The sequence below is a fragment of the Tarenaya hassleriana genome, unplaced genomic scaffold (assembly GCF_000463585.1).
Source record: "Tarenaya hassleriana unplaced genomic scaffold, ASM46358v1 Cleome36, whole genome shotgun sequence".
In the NCBI taxonomy this organism is placed as follows: Eukaryota; Viridiplantae; Streptophyta; class Magnoliopsida; order Brassicales; family Cleomaceae; genus Tarenaya; species Tarenaya hassleriana.
The window spans coordinates 997796-1019594 of NW_010966665.1; the positions used below are offsets into that span (position 1 = coordinate 997796).

Genomic DNA, 21799 nt, shown 5'->3' on the forward strand with positions numbered 1-21799 from the left:
CTATCTGTTACATGTCCCGAAACATAACTAAAAAAATCTGCATCCTCAAATAAGTTGTAAATACAGGGTTCTGTTTGGAATAATAGCTAAACAGACCCTAGAAATGGGAACGCTATCTGTTACATGTCCGGAAACATAATTAAAAAAATGTGCATTCTCAAATAAGTTGCAAATATAGGGTTCTGTTGGGAATAATGGCTAAACAGACCTTGGAGTGGGAACACTATCTGTTACATGTCCCGAAACATAACTAAAAAAATCTGCATTCTCAAATGAGATGCAAATAAGGGTTCTGCTGAAAATATGGCTAAACAGACCCTGGAGTGGAAATACTATCTGTTATATGTCCCGAAACATAATTAAAAAAATCTGCATTCTCAAATGAGATGCAAGTACAGGGTTCTGTTGAGAATAATGGCTAAACAGACTCTCGAGTGAGAACGCTATCTGTTACATGTCCCGAAACATAACTAAAAAAATCTGCATTCTCAAATGAGATGCAAATACATGATTCTGTTGGAAATAATGGTTAAACAGACCCTGGAAATGGGAACGCTATCTGTTACATGTCTCGAAACATAACTAAAAAAATCTGCATTCTCAAATGAGATGCATATACAAGGTTCTGTTGGGAATAATGGCTAAACAGACCCTGGAAATGAGAACGCTATCTGTTACATGTCCCGAAACATAACTAAAAAAATCTGCATTCTCAAATGAGATGCAAATACAGTGTTCTGTTGGGAATAATGGCTAAACAGACTCTGGAAATGAGAATGCTATCTGTTACATATCTCGAAACATAATTAAAAAAATCTGCATTCTCAAATGAGGTACAAATATATGGTTCTGTTGGGAATAATGACTAAACAGACCTTGGAGTGGGAACGTTATCTATTACATGTCCCGAAACATAATTAAAAAAATCTGCATTTTCAAATGAGATACAAATACATGGTCTGTTCTTTTGGGAGTAATGCCTAAACAGACCCTGAAGTGAGAACGCTATCTGTTTGCATGTCCCAAAACATAATTAAAAAAATATGCATTCTCAAATGAGATGCAAATACACGGTTTTTGGGAATAATGGCCCGAAACATGATGCAAAAATCTGTTCTATTAGAAATAATAGCTAAACATATCTCGGAGTGAGAACGTTATCTGTTACATGTCCCGAAACAAAATTAAAAATCTGCATTCTCAAATGAGATGCAAATACACGATTCTTTTGGGAATAATGGTCCGAAACGTGATGCAAAAACCTGTTCTATTAGAAATAATAGCTAAACATATCTTGGAGTGGGAACACTTTCTGTTACATGTCCCGAAACATAACTAAAAAAAATCTGCATTCTCAGATGAGATGCAAATACAGGGTCTGTTTTGTTGGAAATAATAGCTAAACAGACCTTGCAATAGGAACGCCATCTGTTACATGTCCCGAAACATAATGCAAAGATATACATTTTAAAATAAGATAAATACGGAGGGTTTGTTTTGTTGGGAATAATGGCTAAAGAGATCTTGGAATGGGGAACGACATCTGTTCTATGTCACGAAACAATAAAAAATCTGCATTTTCAAATGAGATGCAATATAAAGGGTCTATTATGTTGGGGATAACGGTAAACAAACTCTTGAATAGGGACGTTGTCTATTAAATTTCCCAAAGCATAATGTAAAAGTATGCATTCTGAAAAGAGATGGTGTGTTCTATTGGGAATGATGGCTAAACAGCCTCTGGAATGGGATTGCTATCTGTATACGTGTCCCGAAACGTAATGCAAAAATCTGCATTCGGAAGTAAGATGCGAAGAGATGGTTTGTTCTGTTAGGAATTATAGTTAAACGGACCCAAGAATGGGAACACTTTCTGGTAAATGTCCCAAAGCATAATGCAAAAGCATTCTCAAATAAGATGGTGTGTTCTATTGAGAATAATGGCTAAATAGATTCTGAAATGGGAACGCTATTTGTTTTCTTGTCCTGAAACCTAATACAAAAATCTGCATTTTCAAATGAGATGCAAATAAATGATCTGTTAAGACTGTTCTATTATGAATAATGGCTAAACAGACCTTAGAATGAGAACGCTATATGTTATTTGCTCCATCAGACGTAGTCTATGTAGTAAAACTCTCGTTATGGTTGTTTTGTGACAAACAAAAAACTGGAAGTGGTACCATCGTCGTCAGCATCAATTGCATCATGCAATTACTCTTGTAATTCCATTATTGAATATAATTCAAGGTACATTCTTCCTTTCAATTGATCAAAGCTCTGTGGTACAGGTGAACGAGAAGATCCAGAAACGGTAAACCAGAAGATCCAGAAACACTGACAGCACAAATGCAGTTGAAGAAACATTTGGTGACCATCAGACTATGTCATTTTGTTTTATGGCCTTTTGGGATTTTATGTGAACTTTCCAATTATGACACATGTTGCTATTAGTTGCTTACTGTTTTTGTTTGATGCAGGTTGCAGATTATTACAGGGGACACTAGTTTCGCTTGTCAATTGAACCGAGCATGATAAGACCTGTGTTTTTCTTTTCATACTTTGTATACATCATTATGTTTCAATTCAGTTGCGAGTTAAAAGATAAATTCTTTCATGTTTGCAGATTAATTGGGGGCACAAGACAATCATTTGCATGCTTCTTGGCTCCAAGCATCAATTTATGTAGAAAAGGTATGTTGCACATCATACAATTAAAATCAGAAGATTGATGTCTTTGACATTTCAACGTTCTCTTTGAAAATATGTGATGTATGACACAATGTTGTCAGTTCATTGATACAATCACTTCTAGGTTCTAGGTTATTGCAAATGGGGACACTGGTTTTGCTAGACATGATAAGACAGGTTTTCATTTTCGAATTTCTTGATTCCAGGAGTGAACGTCCGACTCAGAGGAGAAGTAACGGTTATGCAAAAAGCTTACATCTTTCTTGATTCTCCTTGAACTAACAAGCTTTATAACATTGTACGGAAACTCTGTACAGGTGCGATCTAGAGGCAGATGAAGACTCGAAGCCCACATTTGTCACTAACTATATTCTTTTTTATTCTTATCAAATAAAAATCTCTCTCTCATTCTATGATTGATAAAGCAATACGTTCCTAAGCCCACATTTGGCATTATTTGCTTATTTGCTCCATCAGACGTAGTCTGTGCAATAAACTTGAAGTGGCAATTCTGGAAGACACCCCAGAGGCAGGTGAGGCGATGAGGTGACATTGTAGTCTACTTTAAGGACCTTTGTGGAATGCTACTCATGGTACGTTCTTCCTCCCAATTGATCAAAACTCTTATAATACCTTTCTTTGATAAAGAGCACAACTTCTTACAGAAGTTACAACAATGGCCATATGACACCACACAATAAGATTCCTTGATCAATTCTGAAACCCCAACGCCTTAATCCAGCCTTAGGATCAAAGTTGGTGTTATAATTTGTGGTGATTTTGTGATGTAGATGCACAAAATTCATTTTCTTTCTTCATCTAAATTTATCATCGGATTTTATAGAAGGTCTTTTAGTTAACACGTTTTATAATGAATGTGATTGAAGTCTACAGGGGAAATATATTGATTATATGTATTCTGTATTAGCGTTTAATAAGAACACCTCAGGAATTTTTTATGATTCTTGTCCCTGAGGCATGCAAAAATCATCCGACATTATCGATCAGATGTCTTGAGGTATGTATTTAGATATTGAACTTCATATTGCAGCTGACATTATTTTTCTGTTTTGTTCTTCCAAAAACTATCTGATTTTCATATGTTGGGTTTTCCACTTCTTGTCTTCTTGTCAGTTCAGTGTACTGGTTGGTTCAAAACCTTGGTGGTAGCTGTAATTTCTAATGCAAGAGTTCTTAGTCATATGTTTGAGTTATCTCCCATCGGTTTGTGTTTCTCTGAGATTACGAAGGACAAAGGATAAATGGAGACTTTGGATCGACCAACATTACTTTTGTTCAAGTAAATATTTTTACAGGGCTGGTTTTGTCATGTTTCTCTGAGATTAAATTATATGTTTGAATTCAATATATTTATTCCATGTTTACAGTTTCTTTGGGAGCAAGAGAGTCATTTGTGTGCTTCTTAATGGGTACGGATGAACGCCCGACTCATAAGATAGCTAACGGTTATGCAGAAAAGGTATGTGCTCATCATACAATAAAAACCAGAACGATCGATGTGTCTTTGACATTTCAACGATCTCTTTGAAATTTTGTGATGCATGACCATAGTGATACAATCTTTAGCAGATGTATTTGGCTGACATTCTCCAAGATTACCGCATTAAAAGGACCTTTAGAATGTGAATACCGCTACCAGTGCAATCAAGCAGGTTATATTTTTCACCTTTGAGTAGATTCTTTGATCCACACATTTTCTGCGGAACTCGTCTGAAATCTTTCACCTCTCTCTATGTTTCTTGAAAGCTATGCCTTTCTCTGGAAACACCTTGCTGGAGAGTGTTTCTTTTATCATCAACTGATTTGTTTAGAAAAGCTTTAACAAAGCAACATGTCTTTCAAGATGCTGCAACACCAGGTAATCAAATTTTGTTCAGAATTGATAGATAGTTGCGGTAAATAAATTGATTTCGTAGAATGTGTGTTCTATCGAACAAACAGATCGATCTTATGGCGAAAGTGGGATAATTCTTGTGGCAAGTGCTGATATTTGAACTGTTGCTTGAGGAGTTACCAAACAATTACTTGTGGCTGCCCTAGAAGGTAAAGTTTAGTTTTGAGACGCTTCTTGAACTTTGTTGGGTAGTGTGATCGATATGTGTAGACAATCGTTTCTTGCATATTCTTGAACGCTGTTAGTGGGATCGTTGCATGTGTTTTTAGTTGGATTTACATTTTCGATTGATCATAACAATGGTTTCAACAAACTCACATGCTATCACAGTTTGTTCTTTTGCGAGCATCTTCGTGTTTACGGATACCACCATGCTTTTTCTGGTAAACTGAGGAGATCGATGTTTTATAGCCGATCAATGCGACACTACTTGGTTGGGCGTACAACAGGTAACTTGTTTTGGTAAATCTATTGGGTTACGTGTATCTGTCAGCATTGCATACGTATTACATCAGAATGAACTAGTGGTCATGTTCTTGAATAAGTGAACATATATTTGTATGTGTCCTTCTTGAGTTCAAAAGTGATCAATCAAGTCTTTCTCTTCCATTGTTGCAGAACCTCATGAGGCAATTGCTATTGCAATGGGTGGAATTGGTGGAGAGGGTAGTTTTCATCGATTCCTTGTAGACGTTTTCCAAGATTCAAACATCTTTTTCAGTATATGTATTACAGGCCTCTCACTCTGATATCATCACAGCATACATGAGTCGGGAATCACTTGGAGATGTGGTCGAATGATAGAACTAACAGAAAGGTGTGGAGATTCTTGTCCCACAAAAATCAAATATGCTGAGGTACGTATTTTGAAAATTGAATCTGGCAGGCATATGGAGTTCTTAATATTTACATTAATACAAGTCAAGAGAAATTTGCAATCTTTTGGGCTTGCGCGGAAATCATGTAATCGGGCCAATTTTTGAATTCAAATGGGCCTGATTTCTGACCGTTTTAATGGAAAAAACTGGGTTATTACGAAATACCGAAAATACCCTTACACTCTGCCTTTTTCTTTTGGGCGAAAATGCCGACTCCTAAATAAGAGGGTCTGGCTTCTTATTCCATCATTTCTCTCTCTCTCTCCCCCTCTCTCCCCCTACAATGGCGATTAAATCTATCTGGGTTTTTCTTTCGCTATCTCTTCCGGTTCTTGGAGTTTCTTGTGACTCCGCTACTCATCTCTTAATTTCGGTTTCTCCGTACTGATTTCTACGTTTACCCACCTAGTGAATCCAAGGCCAGAAACCCTAGTTTTTCTTCATTTGCATGCTTCTTCCTGATTCCACGCGTGAAGGTCTGGTTTTGTAGAAAAATCTGGTTTTATAGAAAAAGTTGCATCTTTCCTGTTTTTCTTTGAAGCTTTGTAACATTTTCTGGAAACTCTGTACAGGTGCGATCAAGAGACATACTTAGCCGAAGCCCACGTTAGTCCTCTTTTCTGTTCTTATCAAATCAATCTCTCTCTCTCATGCTTATGACGATGGTAATCTTTTCTGAAATTTCAAACTTGTTATCTTTGTGTTGAAGCGTATTAAGTTGTTGGGCTTAAAATGTTCATTGAGTTTTTTCTTTCTTTTTTAGGTTGGTATTGTTCCGATGGAACTACAGAATGGTAAAAACGAAGTACTTGAGGCCAAGGACACCACGGGGTGGAACCATATGTGAACCTGTAAGTTCTTGAAAAGCAAAGATTCATACCTTGTAAGTGCTCTTCTCTGTTTGAATTTCTGCTTGATTAGGAAAATTATCTATATATATTAATCTGTGAAAGATGTCAGATATTGGAACTTTCTGGACTTTAGCGTGCCTCTGAAGCAAAAAACTATCTGAAGTCTTAATATGTCCCGAATCCTAATGAGAACGTTGCTAATCTCATATGAGAAAAATCCAGAGGGCCTATTCTATTGGGAATAATGGATAAACAGACTCGAAAAGAGAACTCTATCTGTTCACATGTCCCAAAACATAATGCAAAAAACTGCATTCTCAAATGAGATGCAAATACAGGGTTCTGTTGGGAATAATGACTAAACAGACCCTGGAGTGGGAACGCTATCTGTTACATGTCCCGAAACATAACTAAAAAAACATGCATTCTCAAATGAGATGCAAATACAGTGTTCTGTTGGGAATTATGGCTAATCAGACCGAGTGGGAATGCTATCTATTACATGTCTGAAACATAACTAAAAAAAAAATCTGCATTCTCAAATGAGACATAACTAAAAAAATCTGCATTCTCAAATGAGATGCAAATACAGGGTTCTATTGGGAAAAATGGCTAAACAGACCCTGGAGTGGGAACACTATCTGTTACATGTCCCGAAACATAACTAAAAAAACATGCATTCTCAAATGAGATGCAAATACAGTGTTCTGTTGGGAATTATGGCTAATCAGACCGAGTGGGAATGCTATCTATTACATGTCTGAAACATAACTAAAAAAAAAATCTGCATTCTCAAATGAGATGCAAATACAGAGTTCTGTTGGGAATAATGGCTAAACAGACCCTGGAAATGGGAACGCTATCTGTTATATGTCCCGAAACATAACTAAAAAAATCTGCATTCTCAAATGAGATGCAAATACAGGGTTCTGTTGGGAATAATGGCTAAACAGACCCTGGAAATGGGACGCTATCTGTTACATGTCCCGAAACATAACTAAAAAAATCTGTATTCTCAAATGAGATGCAAATACAGGGTTCTGTTGGGAATAATGGCTAAACAGCCTCTGGAAATGGGAACGCTATCTGTTACATATCCCGAAACATAACTAAAAAAATCTGCATTTTCAAATAAGATGTAAATACAGTGTTCTATTGGAAATAATGGCTAAACGGACCTTGGAGTGAGAACGCTATCTGTTACATGTCCCGAAACATAACTAAAAAAAATCTGCATTCTCAAATGAGATGCAAATACAGGGTTCTGTTGGGAATAATGGCTAAACGGACCTTGGAGTGAGAACGCTATCTGTTACATGTTCCGAAACTTAACTAAAAAAATCTGCATTCTCAAATAAGATGCAAATACAGTGTTTTGTTGAGAATAATGGCTAAACAGACCCTGGAAATGGGAACGCTATCTGTTACATGACCCGATACATAATTAAAAAAATCTGCATTCTCAAATAAGATGCAAATACAGGGTTCTGTTGGGAATATTGGCTAAACAGACCCTGGAAATGGGAACGATATCTGTTACATGTCCCGAAACATAATTAAAAAAATATGCATTCTAAAATAAGATGCAAATACAGGGTTCTGTTGGAAATAATGGCTAAACAGACCCTGAAAATGGGAAGCTATCTGTTACATGTCCCGAAACATAACTAAAAAAATCTGCATTCTCAAATGAGATGCAAATACACGGTTTTGTTGGGAATAATAGCCAAACAGATCCTGGAAATGGGAACGCTATCTGTTACATGTTCCGAAACATAACGCAAAAAATTTGCATTCTCAAATGAGATGCAAATACAGGGTTCTGTTGGGAATTATGGCTAATCAGACCGAGTGGGAACGCTATCTGTTACATGTCCCGAAACATAACAAAAAACAAATCTGCATTCTCAAATGAGATGCAAATACAGGGTTTTGTTGGGAAAAATGGCTAACAGACCCTAGAATGGGAACGCTATCTGTTATATGTCTCGAAACATAAATAAAAAAATCAGCATTCTCAAATGAGATGGAAATACAGGGTTCTGTTGGGAATAATGGCTAAACAGACCCCGGAAATGGGAACGCTATCTGTTACATGTCCCGAGACATAACTAAAAAAATCTGAATTCTCAAATGAGATTCAAATACAGGGTTCTGTTGGAAAAAATGGCTAAACAGGCCCTGGAGTGGGAACGCTATCTATTACATGTCCCGAACCATAACTAAAAAAATCTGCATTCTCGAATGAGATGCAAATACAGTGTTCTGTTGGGAATAATTGTTAATCAGACCCTGAAAATGGGAACGCTATCTGTTACATGTCCCGAAACATAATTAAAAAAATCTCTATTCTCAAATGAGATGCAAGTACATGGTTCTGTTGGGAATAATGGCTAAACAGACCCTTGTGTAGGAATTCTATCTGTTACATATCCCGAAATATAAATACAGAAATCTGCATTCTCAAATGAGATGCAAATTCAGGTTTGTGTTGGGAATAATGGCTAAACTGATTATTGAGTGGGAACGCTATCTGTTTTATGTCCAGAAACATAATTAAAAAAAACTGCATTCTCAAGTGAGATGTAAATATAGGGTTCTGTTGGAAACAATGGAGTTCTGTTGGAAACAATGGAAAAACAGATCCTTGAGTGGGAACGCTATCTGTTACATGTCCCGAAACAAAATAAAAAATACTTCATTCTGAAATGAGATGCAAATACAGGGTTCTGTTGGGAATAATGGTTAAACAGACCCTGGAGTGGGAACGCTATCTGTTATATATTCCGAAACAAAACTAAAAAAATCTGCATTCTCAAATGAGATGCAAATACAGAGTTTTGTTGGGAAAAATGGCTAAACATATTATTGAGTGAGAACGCTTTCTGTTATATGTCCCGAAACATAACTAAAAAAAATATGCATTCTCAAATGAGATGCAAGTACATGGTTGTGTTGGGAATAATGGCTAAACAGATCTTTGAGTGGGAACGCTATCTGTTTCATGTCCCGAAACATAACTAAAAGAAATCTGCATTCTCGAATGAGATGCAAATACAGGGTTCTGTAAGGAATAATGGCTAAACAGATCCTTGAGTGGGAACGCTATCTGTTACATGTCTCGAATCAAAACTAAAAAATTCTGCATTCGCAAATGAGATGTAAACACAGGGTTCTGTTGGAAACAATGGGAAAATAGATCATTGAGTGGGGACGTTATCTGTTACATGTCCCGAAACATAACAAAAATAAAAATCTGCATTCTCAAATGAGATGCAAATTCAGGGTTCTGTTGGGAATAATGGCTAAACATATCTTTGAGTGGGAACGCTATCTGTTACATGTCCCGAAACATAACTAAAAGGAATCTGGATTCTCAAATGAGATACAAGTACAGGGTTCTGTTGGGAATTATGGCTATACAGATCCTTGAGTGGGAACGCTATATGTTACATATCCCGAAACATAACTAAATAAAGTCTCCATTCTCAAATGAGATGCAAGTACAGGGTTCTGTTGGGAATAATGGATAAACAGATCTTTATGTAGGAACTCTATCTATTACATGTCCCGAAACATAACTACAAAAATTTGCATTCTCAAATGAGATGCAAGTACAGGGTTCTGTTAGAAATAATGGCTAAATAGATATTTGAGTAGGAAAGCTATCTGTTACATGTCCCGAAACATAACTATAAAAATTTGCATTCTCAAATGAGATGGAAATTCAGGATTCTGTTAGGAATAATGGCTAAACTGATCCTTGAGTAGGAACGCTATCTGTTACATGTCCCGAAACAAAACTAAAAAATTATGCATTCTCAAATGAGATGTAAATATAGGGTTCTGTTGGGAACAATGGGTAAACAAATCCTTGAGTGGGAATGCTAATTGTTATATGTCCCGAAACAAAACAAAAGAAAATCTACATTCTCAAATGAGATGCAAGTACAGGGTTCTGTTGGGAATAATGGCTAAACAGATCCTTGAGTGGATACGTTATCTGTTATATATCTCAAAACATAACTAAACAAAATCTTCATTCTCAAATGAGATGCAAGTACAGGATTCTGTTGGGAATAATGGCTAAACAAATCTTTGTGTGGGAGCTCTATCTGTTACATGTCCCGAAACATAATTACAAAAATCGGCATTCTCAAATGAGATGCAAATTCAGAGTTCTGTTAGGAATAATGGCTAAACAGATCCTTGAGTGGAAACACTATCTGTTATATATCCCGAAATATAACTACAAAAATCTGCATTCTCAAATGAGATGCAAATTCAGGTTTATGTTGGGAATAATGGCTAAACAGATCCTTGAGTGGGAATGCTATCCCGAAACAAAATTAAAAAATTCTGCATTCTCAAATGAGATGCAAATATAGGATTATGTTGGGAACAATGGGTAAACAGATCCTTGAGTGAGAACGCTATCTGTTACATGTTCCGAAACAAAACAAAATAAAATATGCATTCTCAAATGAGATGCAAGTACAGGGTTCTGTTGGGAATAACGGCTAAATAGACCCTGGAGTGGGAACGCTATCTGTTACATATTCCGAAACAAAACTAAAAAATATCTGCATTCTCAAATGAGATGCAAATGCAGGGTTCTGTTGGGAATAATGGCTAAACATATCCTTGAGTGGGAACACTATCTGTTACATGTCCCAAAACATAACTAAAAAATCTGTATTCTCAAATGAGATGCAAGTACAGGGTTTTTTTGGGAATAATGACTAAACATATCCTTGAGGGGGAACGTTATTTGTTACTTGTCCCGAAACATAACTAAAAGAAATCTGCATTCTCAAATGAGATGCAAGTACAGGGTTCTGTTGGGAATAATGGCTAAAGAAATCCTTGAGTGGGATCACTATCTGTTACATATCCCGAAACATAACTAAACAAAATCTCCATTCTAAAATCAGATGCAAGTACATGGTTCTGTTGGGAATAATGGATAAACAGATCCTTATGTAGAAACACTATCTGTTACATGTCCCGAAATATAACTATAAAAATCTGCATTCTCAAATAAGATGCAAGTACAGGGTTCTGTTAGAAATAATGGCTAAAAAGATCCTGGAGTGAGAACGTTATTTGTTACATGTCTTGAAACATAACTACAAAAATTTGCATTGTCAAATGAGATGCAAATTCAGGGTTCTGTTAGGAGTAATGACTAAACAAATTGTTGAGTGAGAACGCTATCTGTTACATGCCTCGAAACAATGAAAAATCTGCATTTTCAAATGTGATGCAAAATAGAGGATCTGTTATATTGGAAATAATGGCTGAACAAACCTTGAAATGAGAATGCTATCTATTACATAACCCGAAATGTAATGCAAAAATATGCTTTTTAAAACGAGATAAATGCATAGGGTTCGGAATAATGGTTAAAGAGACCCTAAAATGGCAATGTTATTTGTTACATGTCTAGAAACTTAATGATAAGTCCTGTATTCTCAAATGAGATGCAAATACAGGGTTGTTCTATTGGGAATAGTGGCGTAATAGACTGGAATGGAAGCTTTTAAATTTCCCAAAACATAATGCAAAAGTATGTATTCTCAAATGAGATAGGTTGTTTTATTGAGAATAATGGCTAAACAGACCCTTCAATGGGAACGCTATCTACTTACATGTCACGAAATATAATGCAAAAATCTACATTCGCAAGTGAGATGTAAGCAGATGGTTTGTTCTGTTTAGGAATAATAGCTAAACAGACCTTGGAATGGGAACGTTATCTATTGCATGTCCCGAAACATTAAAAAATGCATTCTCAAATGAGATGCAAATATCAGGTTTGTTCTGTTGGGAATAATGGCTAAATAAACCACGGAACGGTAACACCATCTGTTATACGCCCTAATGCATAATGTCGCATAATGTCAAGATCTGTATTTTAAAATCAGATAAAAGCGGAGGGTTTGTTCTGTTGGGAGTAATGGCTAAAGAGTCCCTTTAATGAGAATGCTATCTGTTACATGCGCAACAATGAAAAATATGCATTTTCATATGAAATGCAAAATAATGGGTCTGTTGTATTGAAAATAATTGTTAAAACAGACATTGGAATGGGAATGTTATCTGTGTACATGCCCCAAAACGTAATGCAAAAATCAGCGTTTTAAGATGAGATAAATGCAGAGGGTTTGTTCTGTTGGGAATAATGGCTAAAGAGTTCTTGAAATGAGATTACTATCTAATGCATGTCCCGAAACATAAGGAAAAACCTGTATTCTCGAATGATATGCAAATACAGGGTCTGTTCTATTGGGAGTGATGGTTAAACAGACACTGGAATGGGATTGCTATCTGTTAAGTATCCCGAAACAAAAGCAAAAATATGCATTTTCAAATGAGATGGTCTGTTCAATTGGGAATAATGGCTATATAGATACTGGAATGGAAACGTTACCTGTTTACGTGTGCCAAAACATAATGCAAAAATCTGCATTCGCAAGTGAAATGCAAGCAGATGGTCTGTTCTATTTAGGAATAATAGTTAAACCGATCCTGAAATGGAAACGGTATTTGTTATATATACCGAAACATAATTAAAAAAATCTGCATTTTCAAATGAGATACAAATACAGGTCTGTTTTCCCAATAGCTAAACAGACCTTAGGAACGTTATCTAATGCACGTTCCGAAACATAAGAACTAAGGTTTGGAGAACAAAGTGATCGGTGCACTAGCATATAGAACTGCTTATGGTGCTAGAACTGGACAGAGTCAACCCTCGAAGTTGTGGAAGTTTGCAAGCCTTGTGTCAAATGGGTTTATGATGGCCGGACCAATGCGATATTTGAAGTTGCTTGTTAGGCTCTGTCATAGTTATGATACCCGGGGAGGAATGAAACGAGTTAAAGATGGTGCGTCTCAGGATCAAATTTTAAATGAGACGAGATTCCAGGCAGCACGAACTTGTCAAGGATCTCCAAGAGGTAAACATGTCAATTTTCATCTAAATTTTATGTGCCAGGAGAACGAAAGTTAAATTGTGCTGATCTTTTTTCGTGTGCCATTTCACAGTACTTGATCTTTCGTTACACTGATTTGGTTGGATGCCTCTGCAAATACGTCAAATAGACTGCAAGGTGTGCAGGCAGTTTTATTATGTGCCCAGAGGATGGGGTCTCAACATGCAAGAGTTGGCCAACTGATTACCAAAGAGCTTGAAGAGTACAGGAATCATGCTGCTACTGATACAGTTAGCAAGCACCAGACCCGTTTAATACTGCAAAGAATTAAATATGCTTCAAATCATCCTGAAAACAAGTGAGCTTTCTTTCTGCTTAGCTTGATATTGTGTCTCCTGGTTGCTGCAAGTGCTTGAAAGTACAATGACTGAAACCCGTTGCGTAATCTAGTATGTATGTTCGGTTCCTTTAGTTCCTGTGCCATTTCTGGAATGAAACATATATAAACTTGTTGCTCTCCGGGTGACCCAAAAAGACTCCAGAGGTGGAGGAAGAAGAGGGAGAGGAAAATGACGACGAAGAAGGAGAAGAAGAAAGAGAAGGAGAAAGTGGTGTTGTCAAAGTTAACAGCAGAGGAGACGGAGCATCGTGCACTTCAGGCAGCCGTTCTTCAGGAATGACATATCTTATGTAAAGACCGGAAAACCAACAAGCCTTGATTTTTTTATTCCTTCTGTATATTTTTTACTGTTACCTGTTTGTCAATTTTTTGTATGGCTTTCAAGCTTCAATCAAATGTTTTCGTCGTATTATCTTTTGTTGTAATTTGCGGTCCCGATGAATTCTATTGAGTGATTTGGTTGGAATGTCAGTAAAAACAGGGGAGTTTCCAGTTATAATGCTTTCAGGAGGGGGTAAATCGTGTGTAATGTACATTGTACTCAATATGAGGTTGTGGGTTTTACTTTTTACCCGAAGACTCTCTCTCAAATTAAGGCTAGATGCTTCTGGATCGTCGGGAGGTTCCGGTACACAACCAGGTGAAAACCGGACACGCGACATACCGAATCGTCTATTGCCACTAATTTAAATTCCGGTTCAGTATTTTTGACTCTCTTAACCGAAAAAGAAAACAAAAAAAGGTGAACCGGATTGCTATTCAGAGGTTTAAATAAATAGGAGAAGCCGAATAGATCCAGAGGCGGAGAAGCTTTTTCCGATCCAAGTCTCGAAGAGATCTCTTTCTGTCTGTGAAGGTAATAGCTTTGTGAATCGGTGATTCGATGGGGGATTATCACTTCGTGTACAAGGACGTGGAAGGAGCGTCGACGCAGTGGGATGATATCCAGAGGAAGCTGGGAAATCTCCCGCCGAAGCCTCCGGCGTTCAAGCCGCCTGCTTTTACGCCGGCGGAGGACGAGGCTTCAGCCCCTAAGGATAAGTCTTGGATCCAGGATAAGACGGAAGAAGAGCTCGAGGAGCTTGAGGACAGCAAGGATCTCGACGATGATCGCTTCCTCGAAGAATACAGGTATGGCGATCAAATCGATCCTTCTGATATTTATTTATTGACGTATTTGGACCCCATGGATCCTTCGATGTAATTGTGGAACGGTTGTGAAATTCCGTGCCGGATTTGTTGTCCGCTTCCTGTTATAAAGCAACCCTCGCTAGTTTCTGGAATTCTGGTCAAATCAGGATTAATTCGGACTATTGAGTTCGTATATTCAGAGAGACATGAGGGGGAAATGTTTGAGAAACGAAACTGTAGTTATGGGGGGCCTAAAGCCATATATTGCAAAGCCTTGTCTGATGCGAAATGACCGTACGCTTTGGTAGAAAGAAGAGATTGGCGGAGCTAAGAGAAGCTGCTAAAGTCAGGAGATATGGATCAGTGATTCCCATTTCGGGATCTGATTTTGTAAGGGAGGTTAGTCAAGCTTCTTCTGAAGATTGGGTTGTTGTCTGCCTCTACAAAGAAGGGTATCATCCACTATCCTTTGAATTATTCATCAAACTCTTTTTTTGTTGTTTTTGTTGTCGTAATGTCGGTTCTGTTCTGTCTTGTTTTCGGTATGATAGTTTCGCAGAGTGTGGCTTAATGTTGGGCTGCATAGATGAATTGTCAAGCAGATACCCAGCAACAAAGTTCGTCAAGATAATTTCTACCGACTGCATCCCCAACTACCCAGACCGGAATCTTCCTACCCTGTTGGTGTATCACCATGGCGCTGTTAAAGCAACCCATGTAGGTCTCAAGAGCTTTGGCCGCAGATGCACCCCTGAAAGTAAGCTCTCTCTTTCTTTTGGTCTGAATGGCATATTTGATGACGTCCTCTCCCTTATCACATGTTCACAGAAACAACATTTGATGCAATCTCAATCTTGTTGCACATTGTGTTTGTTGCATCTGTTATACTATCTCTACCATTTCGATTTAGGCATCGTTGTTCATCTTTTTCTTTGTTTGAAGTGATACCTTATTGTCAGAACCTTAGTTTTCGTCGCTATTCTCCATGGAGATCGCATTGCTATACATCAATGATTTTGTTGTTCATGCTTTGAATTGAATTTGCATTTCAGGTATAGCTTTAGTTCTCTGTCAATCAGAGCCAGTGCTTAACGATGGTAAAATAGGAGACGACGACTCATCGAGAGAAGCTGTCATGGCGGGAGTGCGAAGACAGTTCATAGAACGAGTTGTCAAAGATCACGAGGATAAGTCTGATGACGATGAAAGCGATTAGGACACCCGGGTTTTCTGATGATTTCTTTCTTTCTATATATATATATATATTTAAAGGAAAAGCTGTGTTTTTTTTATATCAGTTATGGAATGCAACATTTTCAGACCAGTGTTTAAGGTGAAGAAGAGGGTGACTTCATGAGTGATGTAGTGTTGTTTTAGCTAAAGCCCAGCTTGGAGGCATCTCCTGTTTGCTACACATCTTCTGCTGAGTTTCTGAATTTTTGTTTTTTTGTTTTTGTTTTATGGCAACTCAAGGAAAGGAGAGACCTTTTCTTCTCAAACGCAAATGGAGTGTATTATTTTGGAATCATCACATAAATGACTCTTTGGGATTGGTCAGGAAGAAAATCAAATCAGGTCCGTTTACCTATTAATTGATACCTTTAAATCTTATACATTCAGATTAATCTCCGTTTGTATTTGGGTTAGTGCACGAGATGTTTTAACCTTGTAGTTTCTATTTTTCCTTTTCAATAATATATGGTAGTCAAAGTCTCCAGACGACTTTAGGCGTCGGGTCTGTCCTCGTGTAATTACGAAATTGCCACGAAGGTGCGTCAAGATGCGACCAACTCGTCAAACATTAAACCCGCAGACTCAGCGTGTAGTCGGTCTCCCTCGTCGTTTCTCACATTTATCAACTTATTATATTTACTATATACTATACGCTTCCTATGAATATTTCAAACTTGCCCAACCCCAATATATATATATATACACACACATATATATATTCCCGCCGTTGCCAGAAAAAAAAAAAAAAAAAAAAAAAAAAAAAGAAGAGAGAAGATGAATAACAGAAGTAAACGAGAAGAGTACGAAAGGGTATTCAACTGCTTCGATAAGAACAGAGACGGGAAACTGTCGGAGTCGGAGATCGACGAGTACTTGGGAGAGGCCACGAAGGAGGATACTCCGAGGGAGAAAGAGGGTTCGCTGGGATTGGAGGAGTTCGTGAGGTTAGTGGAAGAAGGAGAAGAGAGGGAGAAGGAGAGGGACATGAAGAAGGCGTTCGACGTGTACGCGGCCATGGATGAGCAGTGCATCACGCCTCTCAGCTTGAAGGTTGCGCTCTCCAGGCTGGGCCATCCCCACTCCCTCCGCCGCTGCCAGCTCATGATTTCCCGTTTTGATCTCGACGGCGACGGCCTCATCTCCCTTGACGAGTTCAGGTCCATGCTCATGCATTAGCCTTCATCTTTGTGTACATATATACCCTCTCTTTCATTATTTATTTCCACCTCCTCTGATTTTCATATGTATATTATTTTCTAATTTTTAGGATATATATATATGACAAAAGCTACGCATTAATTACAAATTTAAAGTTATCTACTAATCAACAGCCTTCTTTACCAAAGGCTTGCAAGAGCTCTCAGAGACCAACGTGCTCTCCTTCTCTAACACTCTGTCTTCTTCTTCCGCTTCTTCTTCGTCTTCTTCGTCTCTTACCAACCTTTGAAGCCTCTCTTCAATCTCGGAAGCATTCGGCCTCGATCCAGAATCTTCCGCTACGCAATCTCTGGCAATTCTCGCCATTTCCAAAGCCGATTCTACCGCATAACTCTCCCCCAACGCACTGTCCATCATTTCCCTCAGCGTTTCCTTGTCCCCGAGCGCATACACCAGTTTCTCCCGTGTTTCTTGCGCTCCAAGCAACGTTTCCGCCGTTTGACCTGTCAACACCTCCAGAAGGATAATCCCGAGGGCGTAAACATCGGTTTCTTTATCATACTTGGGAGAATCATCATCGCATTTCGGCATGCCAAAGTTCCCAACTTTGGCTCTGAGATCTTCGTCCAGGAAGATGTTCCTGCTTTTTAGGTTGCGGTGGACGTAATTCATCTGGTGCATGTATTTCAAGGCCATAGCCACGTCGAGACAGATTCTGATTCTCTGTTTCCACCCCAAGAAACAGTAGCACGACTCGATGAACTGGTTCTTGATCGCTAGTTTGTTCTGGATCCAGTCCCTCAACGATCCATTCTTGGCGTATTCGAAAACCAAATAACCGTCTTTGTCCTCTTCTCCGAAACACGACGTCCCCAGAACCTTGATCAGGTTGTGATTGAAGTATGACTGATCGGTTAGAAGCCCAAAATCGACTCTTTTCATCGTTTCTGCACCCACTCGCTTTATCGCCAAGTCCTTGCCTTTGAACAGGCCGTGATACACCGAGCCCTCGATGTGATTGCCCGGACTGAAATTCTCGGTAGCTCTCTCTAAGTCTTCAATGGTGAAAATCTCGAGAACGAGCTTCCGCGGCGTTGAGGTGCCGATTGTATTCTGACAGTCCGTCGTCGGACCGTCTTGTACTGAACCTTCGAACGAGACTTTCTTGTCGCTAGCGGTGCGAACGCTCAGACTGAGCTGCTGCGTCTCTGGATCTTTGTTGCTGATCGAGCCTCGCGTCTGCGTTTTGGACCTTCTTTTGTGGCGCAAGTAACCAAACACCAAGATCATTATAAGAACGGCGAGTCCCGCGACTGTGCCGATTATGGCCATGTAAAGGCGCTTCTTCCTTGCCCCTTTTGATAGTTTTTTCTTCCTGTGAGGTTTAACCAAGGGTTTAGACAAAGGATCCAGAACCGGCCTATGATCAAGTGGGACCAGAACAGAAGTGAAAGGACCCACTTGAGATCCGTTGTTCACAGACAGAATATCCTTCTCTGACGTATTGAACCGATGGGCTAAGCTCGAAATGCTGTCCCCGTCGCTCATCGGGTAAGAAACAATGAATTCCGCGTTTGAAACGGTTTGGTCTGGGCAACGACACCTAAACGGCACAACCAACTGAACATTCTGTCCCAGATTCTCTTCAGAAACTTCTGGATTCTTCTCTCTTACATCTCTGCATCAAATAAATCAGGAAAACTTGGAGATTCATCCATGTCGAATCATCAAGAAAGTCAGGCAGGACAAGGTGTGGAAACATACACGAACTCAGTGACAAAATCGATGGATAATTAAGAAAGGACTCACAGAAAAAATTGCTTACAGGCAAGTGGTCAGGCCTTGAAGAGACTCAGCGATGGAGAGAAAGCTGTCTCCATTGACGCAAGTTCTGAGAAGAGAGGCCTCGTAGAAGCTTCCGTTGCATCTGCAGACAACTGGGAGAAGCAGAAGCTGACCCTCCGACACGAACTCAGCGTCTGCGTCCAAACCGCTGGCGGCGGCAACAGCTAAGGGATCCACTCCCAGCTGGGAACTCACTTTCGAGAGCGAATCGAACTGTGAATTTGCCCGAATAACCGCGAAAGTCTGACACTTTACAAGCTCGGAACGGCAACTGTACCATGATGCTTGATGAGAAGTTGTATTGCAGCTTTGGAGGTTGTGCTGTTCGAATGCCGACAAGGACGATGCCCAGACGATGAAGAGAAAGACCATACCTGTCAAGTGCCACTCACCCACTGAATCTGCCATGTTTCTGTCTGTGTTCTTGTGGGAGAGTGTCCCCACTACAAGCATTTATATTGGAAAAAACAACATTCAACAGTTACAGGGTTTTTTTATTCCGATATATATATATAATCATATATTAATACACGAACTTGTAAAAAAATCTCAACATAAATTTTAATTTTTTTTAAAAAAAAAATATACAAACTTTTTTTTTCATTCATACATTAAAAATTGAATTTTTAAATGGTTCCCAAGAAAACACCATATACCATGATCTAATTTCATCCTTGCTAAAAAAAAGCAGGATTTAATGTATGATTCAATAAGAGTTCATATTTTTATTTGTAAATTTTAAAATTCGTATATTTATTTGATAATATATTTTTTTTACAAATTTGTGTATATATATTATGAAAATCCTGTATAATGAACGTGTGGGTGATGTGCATTTAAATATGGACGGTATTCTCGGGGGTCAGCAAGATGGCTAAGCATCCCAAAAAATTTCACAGATTCTTGTTGGACCTCTACTTGATATACACATTGCAACATTCACGCCGCTCCAACCACATGGGTATCATCATCCCACTTTGTTCTAAGCTTTATTTTATTATTATTATTATTCGTTCACTCTTAATTTGAAAACAGGGGGCTTATAGGCCAAGTGACCCCCTTTTTATCCTCATTTCGCCTTATAATCTTGGAATTATGGCCGCATCTTTCTTGTGATCCGTTCGGAGAGCAAACCCATGTTCATTATATTTTGTGTTTAGTCGAAGAGGATATCTACCATTAGTGCAACCCTTTGAAGAAACCGTGTGTGTGTGTATATATATATATATATATATATATCGATATCTCGCCATTGCATGGCTTTATAAGGTTATGTAAAATTTGAAAGGATGTGATCATTCATATATCTATAGATTGGAATATCGAGAAATGGGATCATGAAAGTCACGTAAAAAATCCAAATGAAATGGAATGATTTGGGGTTTGACATCATATCATGGAGAGTGACGAAGACGACTAAAGCGAAAAGACATGCAATGCGATTACAAAAAAAAGGCTATGGCTAAATGAAACATATAGGTCCATCCTGCAATTGAAAAGGGTTGACAAGGAAAAAAAAAAGGAGAAAGGGATAGAATAATTATCGCTTTGTTTTGATGCAGAAATTAAGAAGAAAAAAATACGCATATTCGTAGGAGAAGGTACAATGTATGCACGTTATCCTAGAAAACAAATTTAAATATTATCCCAAGAATAAAAGAATATTAAAGGGTACAATTTGTTGGAACCAGCGGGAGTCAGTCATATAAATAATCATATGTGAAAAAGGAACGATGAAATTGGCATATCCCCATGCGAGGCGACGCCGTGAGAACTTCGGCATTAATATAATCAAAATCACCATAATGTTATCGACAATAGGTTAAAAAAAAAAGTGGAAACGGTCCAAAAATATGAAGAGGCTTTGGACTGAGCATAAGCCCAAGTTAGGAACACAAAAAATTGCATAAAACCCACTACCGTTCGTTATAAAGTTAGACTGATTCTTTTGGGTTTATATTATTATTATTAGGAAAATTCTAAAAAAAATCATCCTAACTAGCAGAAATATTTATATTCTTTGAATTTTTTTAATAAATCATTCGAAATTTAAATTTAACAAAAATTTTATCGGAACCGAATTAATTTACCACTTACGTGACGACTTCGCCACATAGGTAAAACTTCATATTAATAATAAAAAATTGTAAAAAAATTGTAAAAAAATTGTAAAAAATTGTAAAAAATATGAAAAAAAAATTACAAAATTTTTAAAAACTATAAAAAAATGTAAAATTGTAAAAAGGTATAAAATATTTTCAAAAATTGTAAAAATTGTAAAAAAAAATGTAAAAAAAATAATTTTTTTAAACAATTGTAAAAATTATAATAAAAATTATAAAATTATAATAAAAAATGTAAAAAAATTGTAAAAATCGGGATGGAGTAGAGAATTTTAAAAAATTTATATAATTGTTTTACAATTTTTTTTAAAAAACTTTATAATTTTTTACAATTTTAAAATTTTTTACAATTTTTGAAAATATTTTACAATTTTTTACAATTTTATATTTTTTATATTTTTTACAATTTTTTTCAATTTTTTCTTAATTTTTTACAATTTTCTTATAATTTTTATTATTAATGTGACATATAGTAGTACATAAACGTCATGTAGATGTCATCTGTCTACTTGGTAAAATTAATTTGGTTCCGATAAATATTTTACTAAAATTTAAATTTCAAATGATTTTTTAGAAAAAAATTAAAATTTAATATAAATATAAATATTTTAAAAGTTCGCGATGAATCTACCAATT

General features: G+C 37.4%; 3 protein-coding genes and 1 long non-coding RNA gene across 19 annotated transcripts in view; 3 read left to right on the forward strand and 1 right to left on the reverse strand.

The window, feature by feature from the left end:
• Positions 1-7186, forward strand: part of LOC104822411 — a 10719-nt gene extending 3533 nt beyond the window's left edge. Inside the window, exons 4-17 of one of the 16 annotated variants that reach the window (XR_773190.2) lie at positions 2292-2370; positions 2481-2694; positions 2898-3284; positions 3641-3709; positions 3826-3991; positions 4080-4171; positions 4282-4364; positions 4459-4570; positions 4654-4755; positions 4937-5055; positions 5225-5272; positions 5367-5463; positions 6057-6149; positions 6248-7186. This is a non-coding gene — a long non-coding RNA (uncharacterized LOC104822411). Of the gene's footprint in view, positions 1-2291; positions 2371-2480; positions 3992-4079; positions 4172-4278; positions 4365-4458; positions 4571-4653; positions 4756-4936; positions 5056-5224; positions 5273-5366; positions 5464-6056; positions 6150-6247 lie in introns of all 16 variants that reach the window. The other 15 variants (XR_773195.2, XR_773183.2, XR_773188.2 and 12 more) reach the window with 15 other exon arrangements.
• Positions 7187-14452: 7266 nt separating this feature from the next.
• On the forward strand, positions 14453-16253 carry LOC104822413 (phosducin-like protein 3). Its single transcript, XM_010553631.1, has 4 exons — positions 14453-14804; positions 15113-15256; positions 15356-15561; positions 15857-16253. The coding sequence occupies exons 1-4, from the start codon at positions 14557-14559 to the stop codon at positions 16018-16020; spliced, it is 762 nt and encodes a 253-aa protein (XP_010551933.1). The 5' UTR covers positions 14453-14556; the 3' UTR covers positions 16021-16253.
• A 198-nt stretch (positions 16254-16451) lies between these two features.
• LOC104822416 (probable calcium-binding protein CML40) lies at positions 16452-17298 on the forward strand. The gene has a single exon (XM_010553633.1). It carries the CDS (start codon positions 16812-16814, stop codon positions 17211-17213), a length of 402 nt encoding a protein of 133 aa, XP_010551935.1. The 5' UTR covers positions 16452-16811; the 3' UTR covers positions 17214-17298.
• Positions 17287-19542, reverse strand: LOC104822415 (protein LYK2). The gene is made up of 2 exons (XM_010553632.1): positions 19021-19542; positions 17287-18873 (listed from the first exon to the last, which is right to left on the reverse strand). Exons 1-2 carry the CDS (start codon positions 19491-19493, stop codon positions 17358-17360), a joined length of 1989 nt encoding a protein of 662 aa, XP_010551934.1. The 5' UTR covers positions 19494-19542; the 3' UTR covers positions 17287-17357.
• Between the last annotated feature and the right edge of the window lie 2257 nt (positions 19543-21799).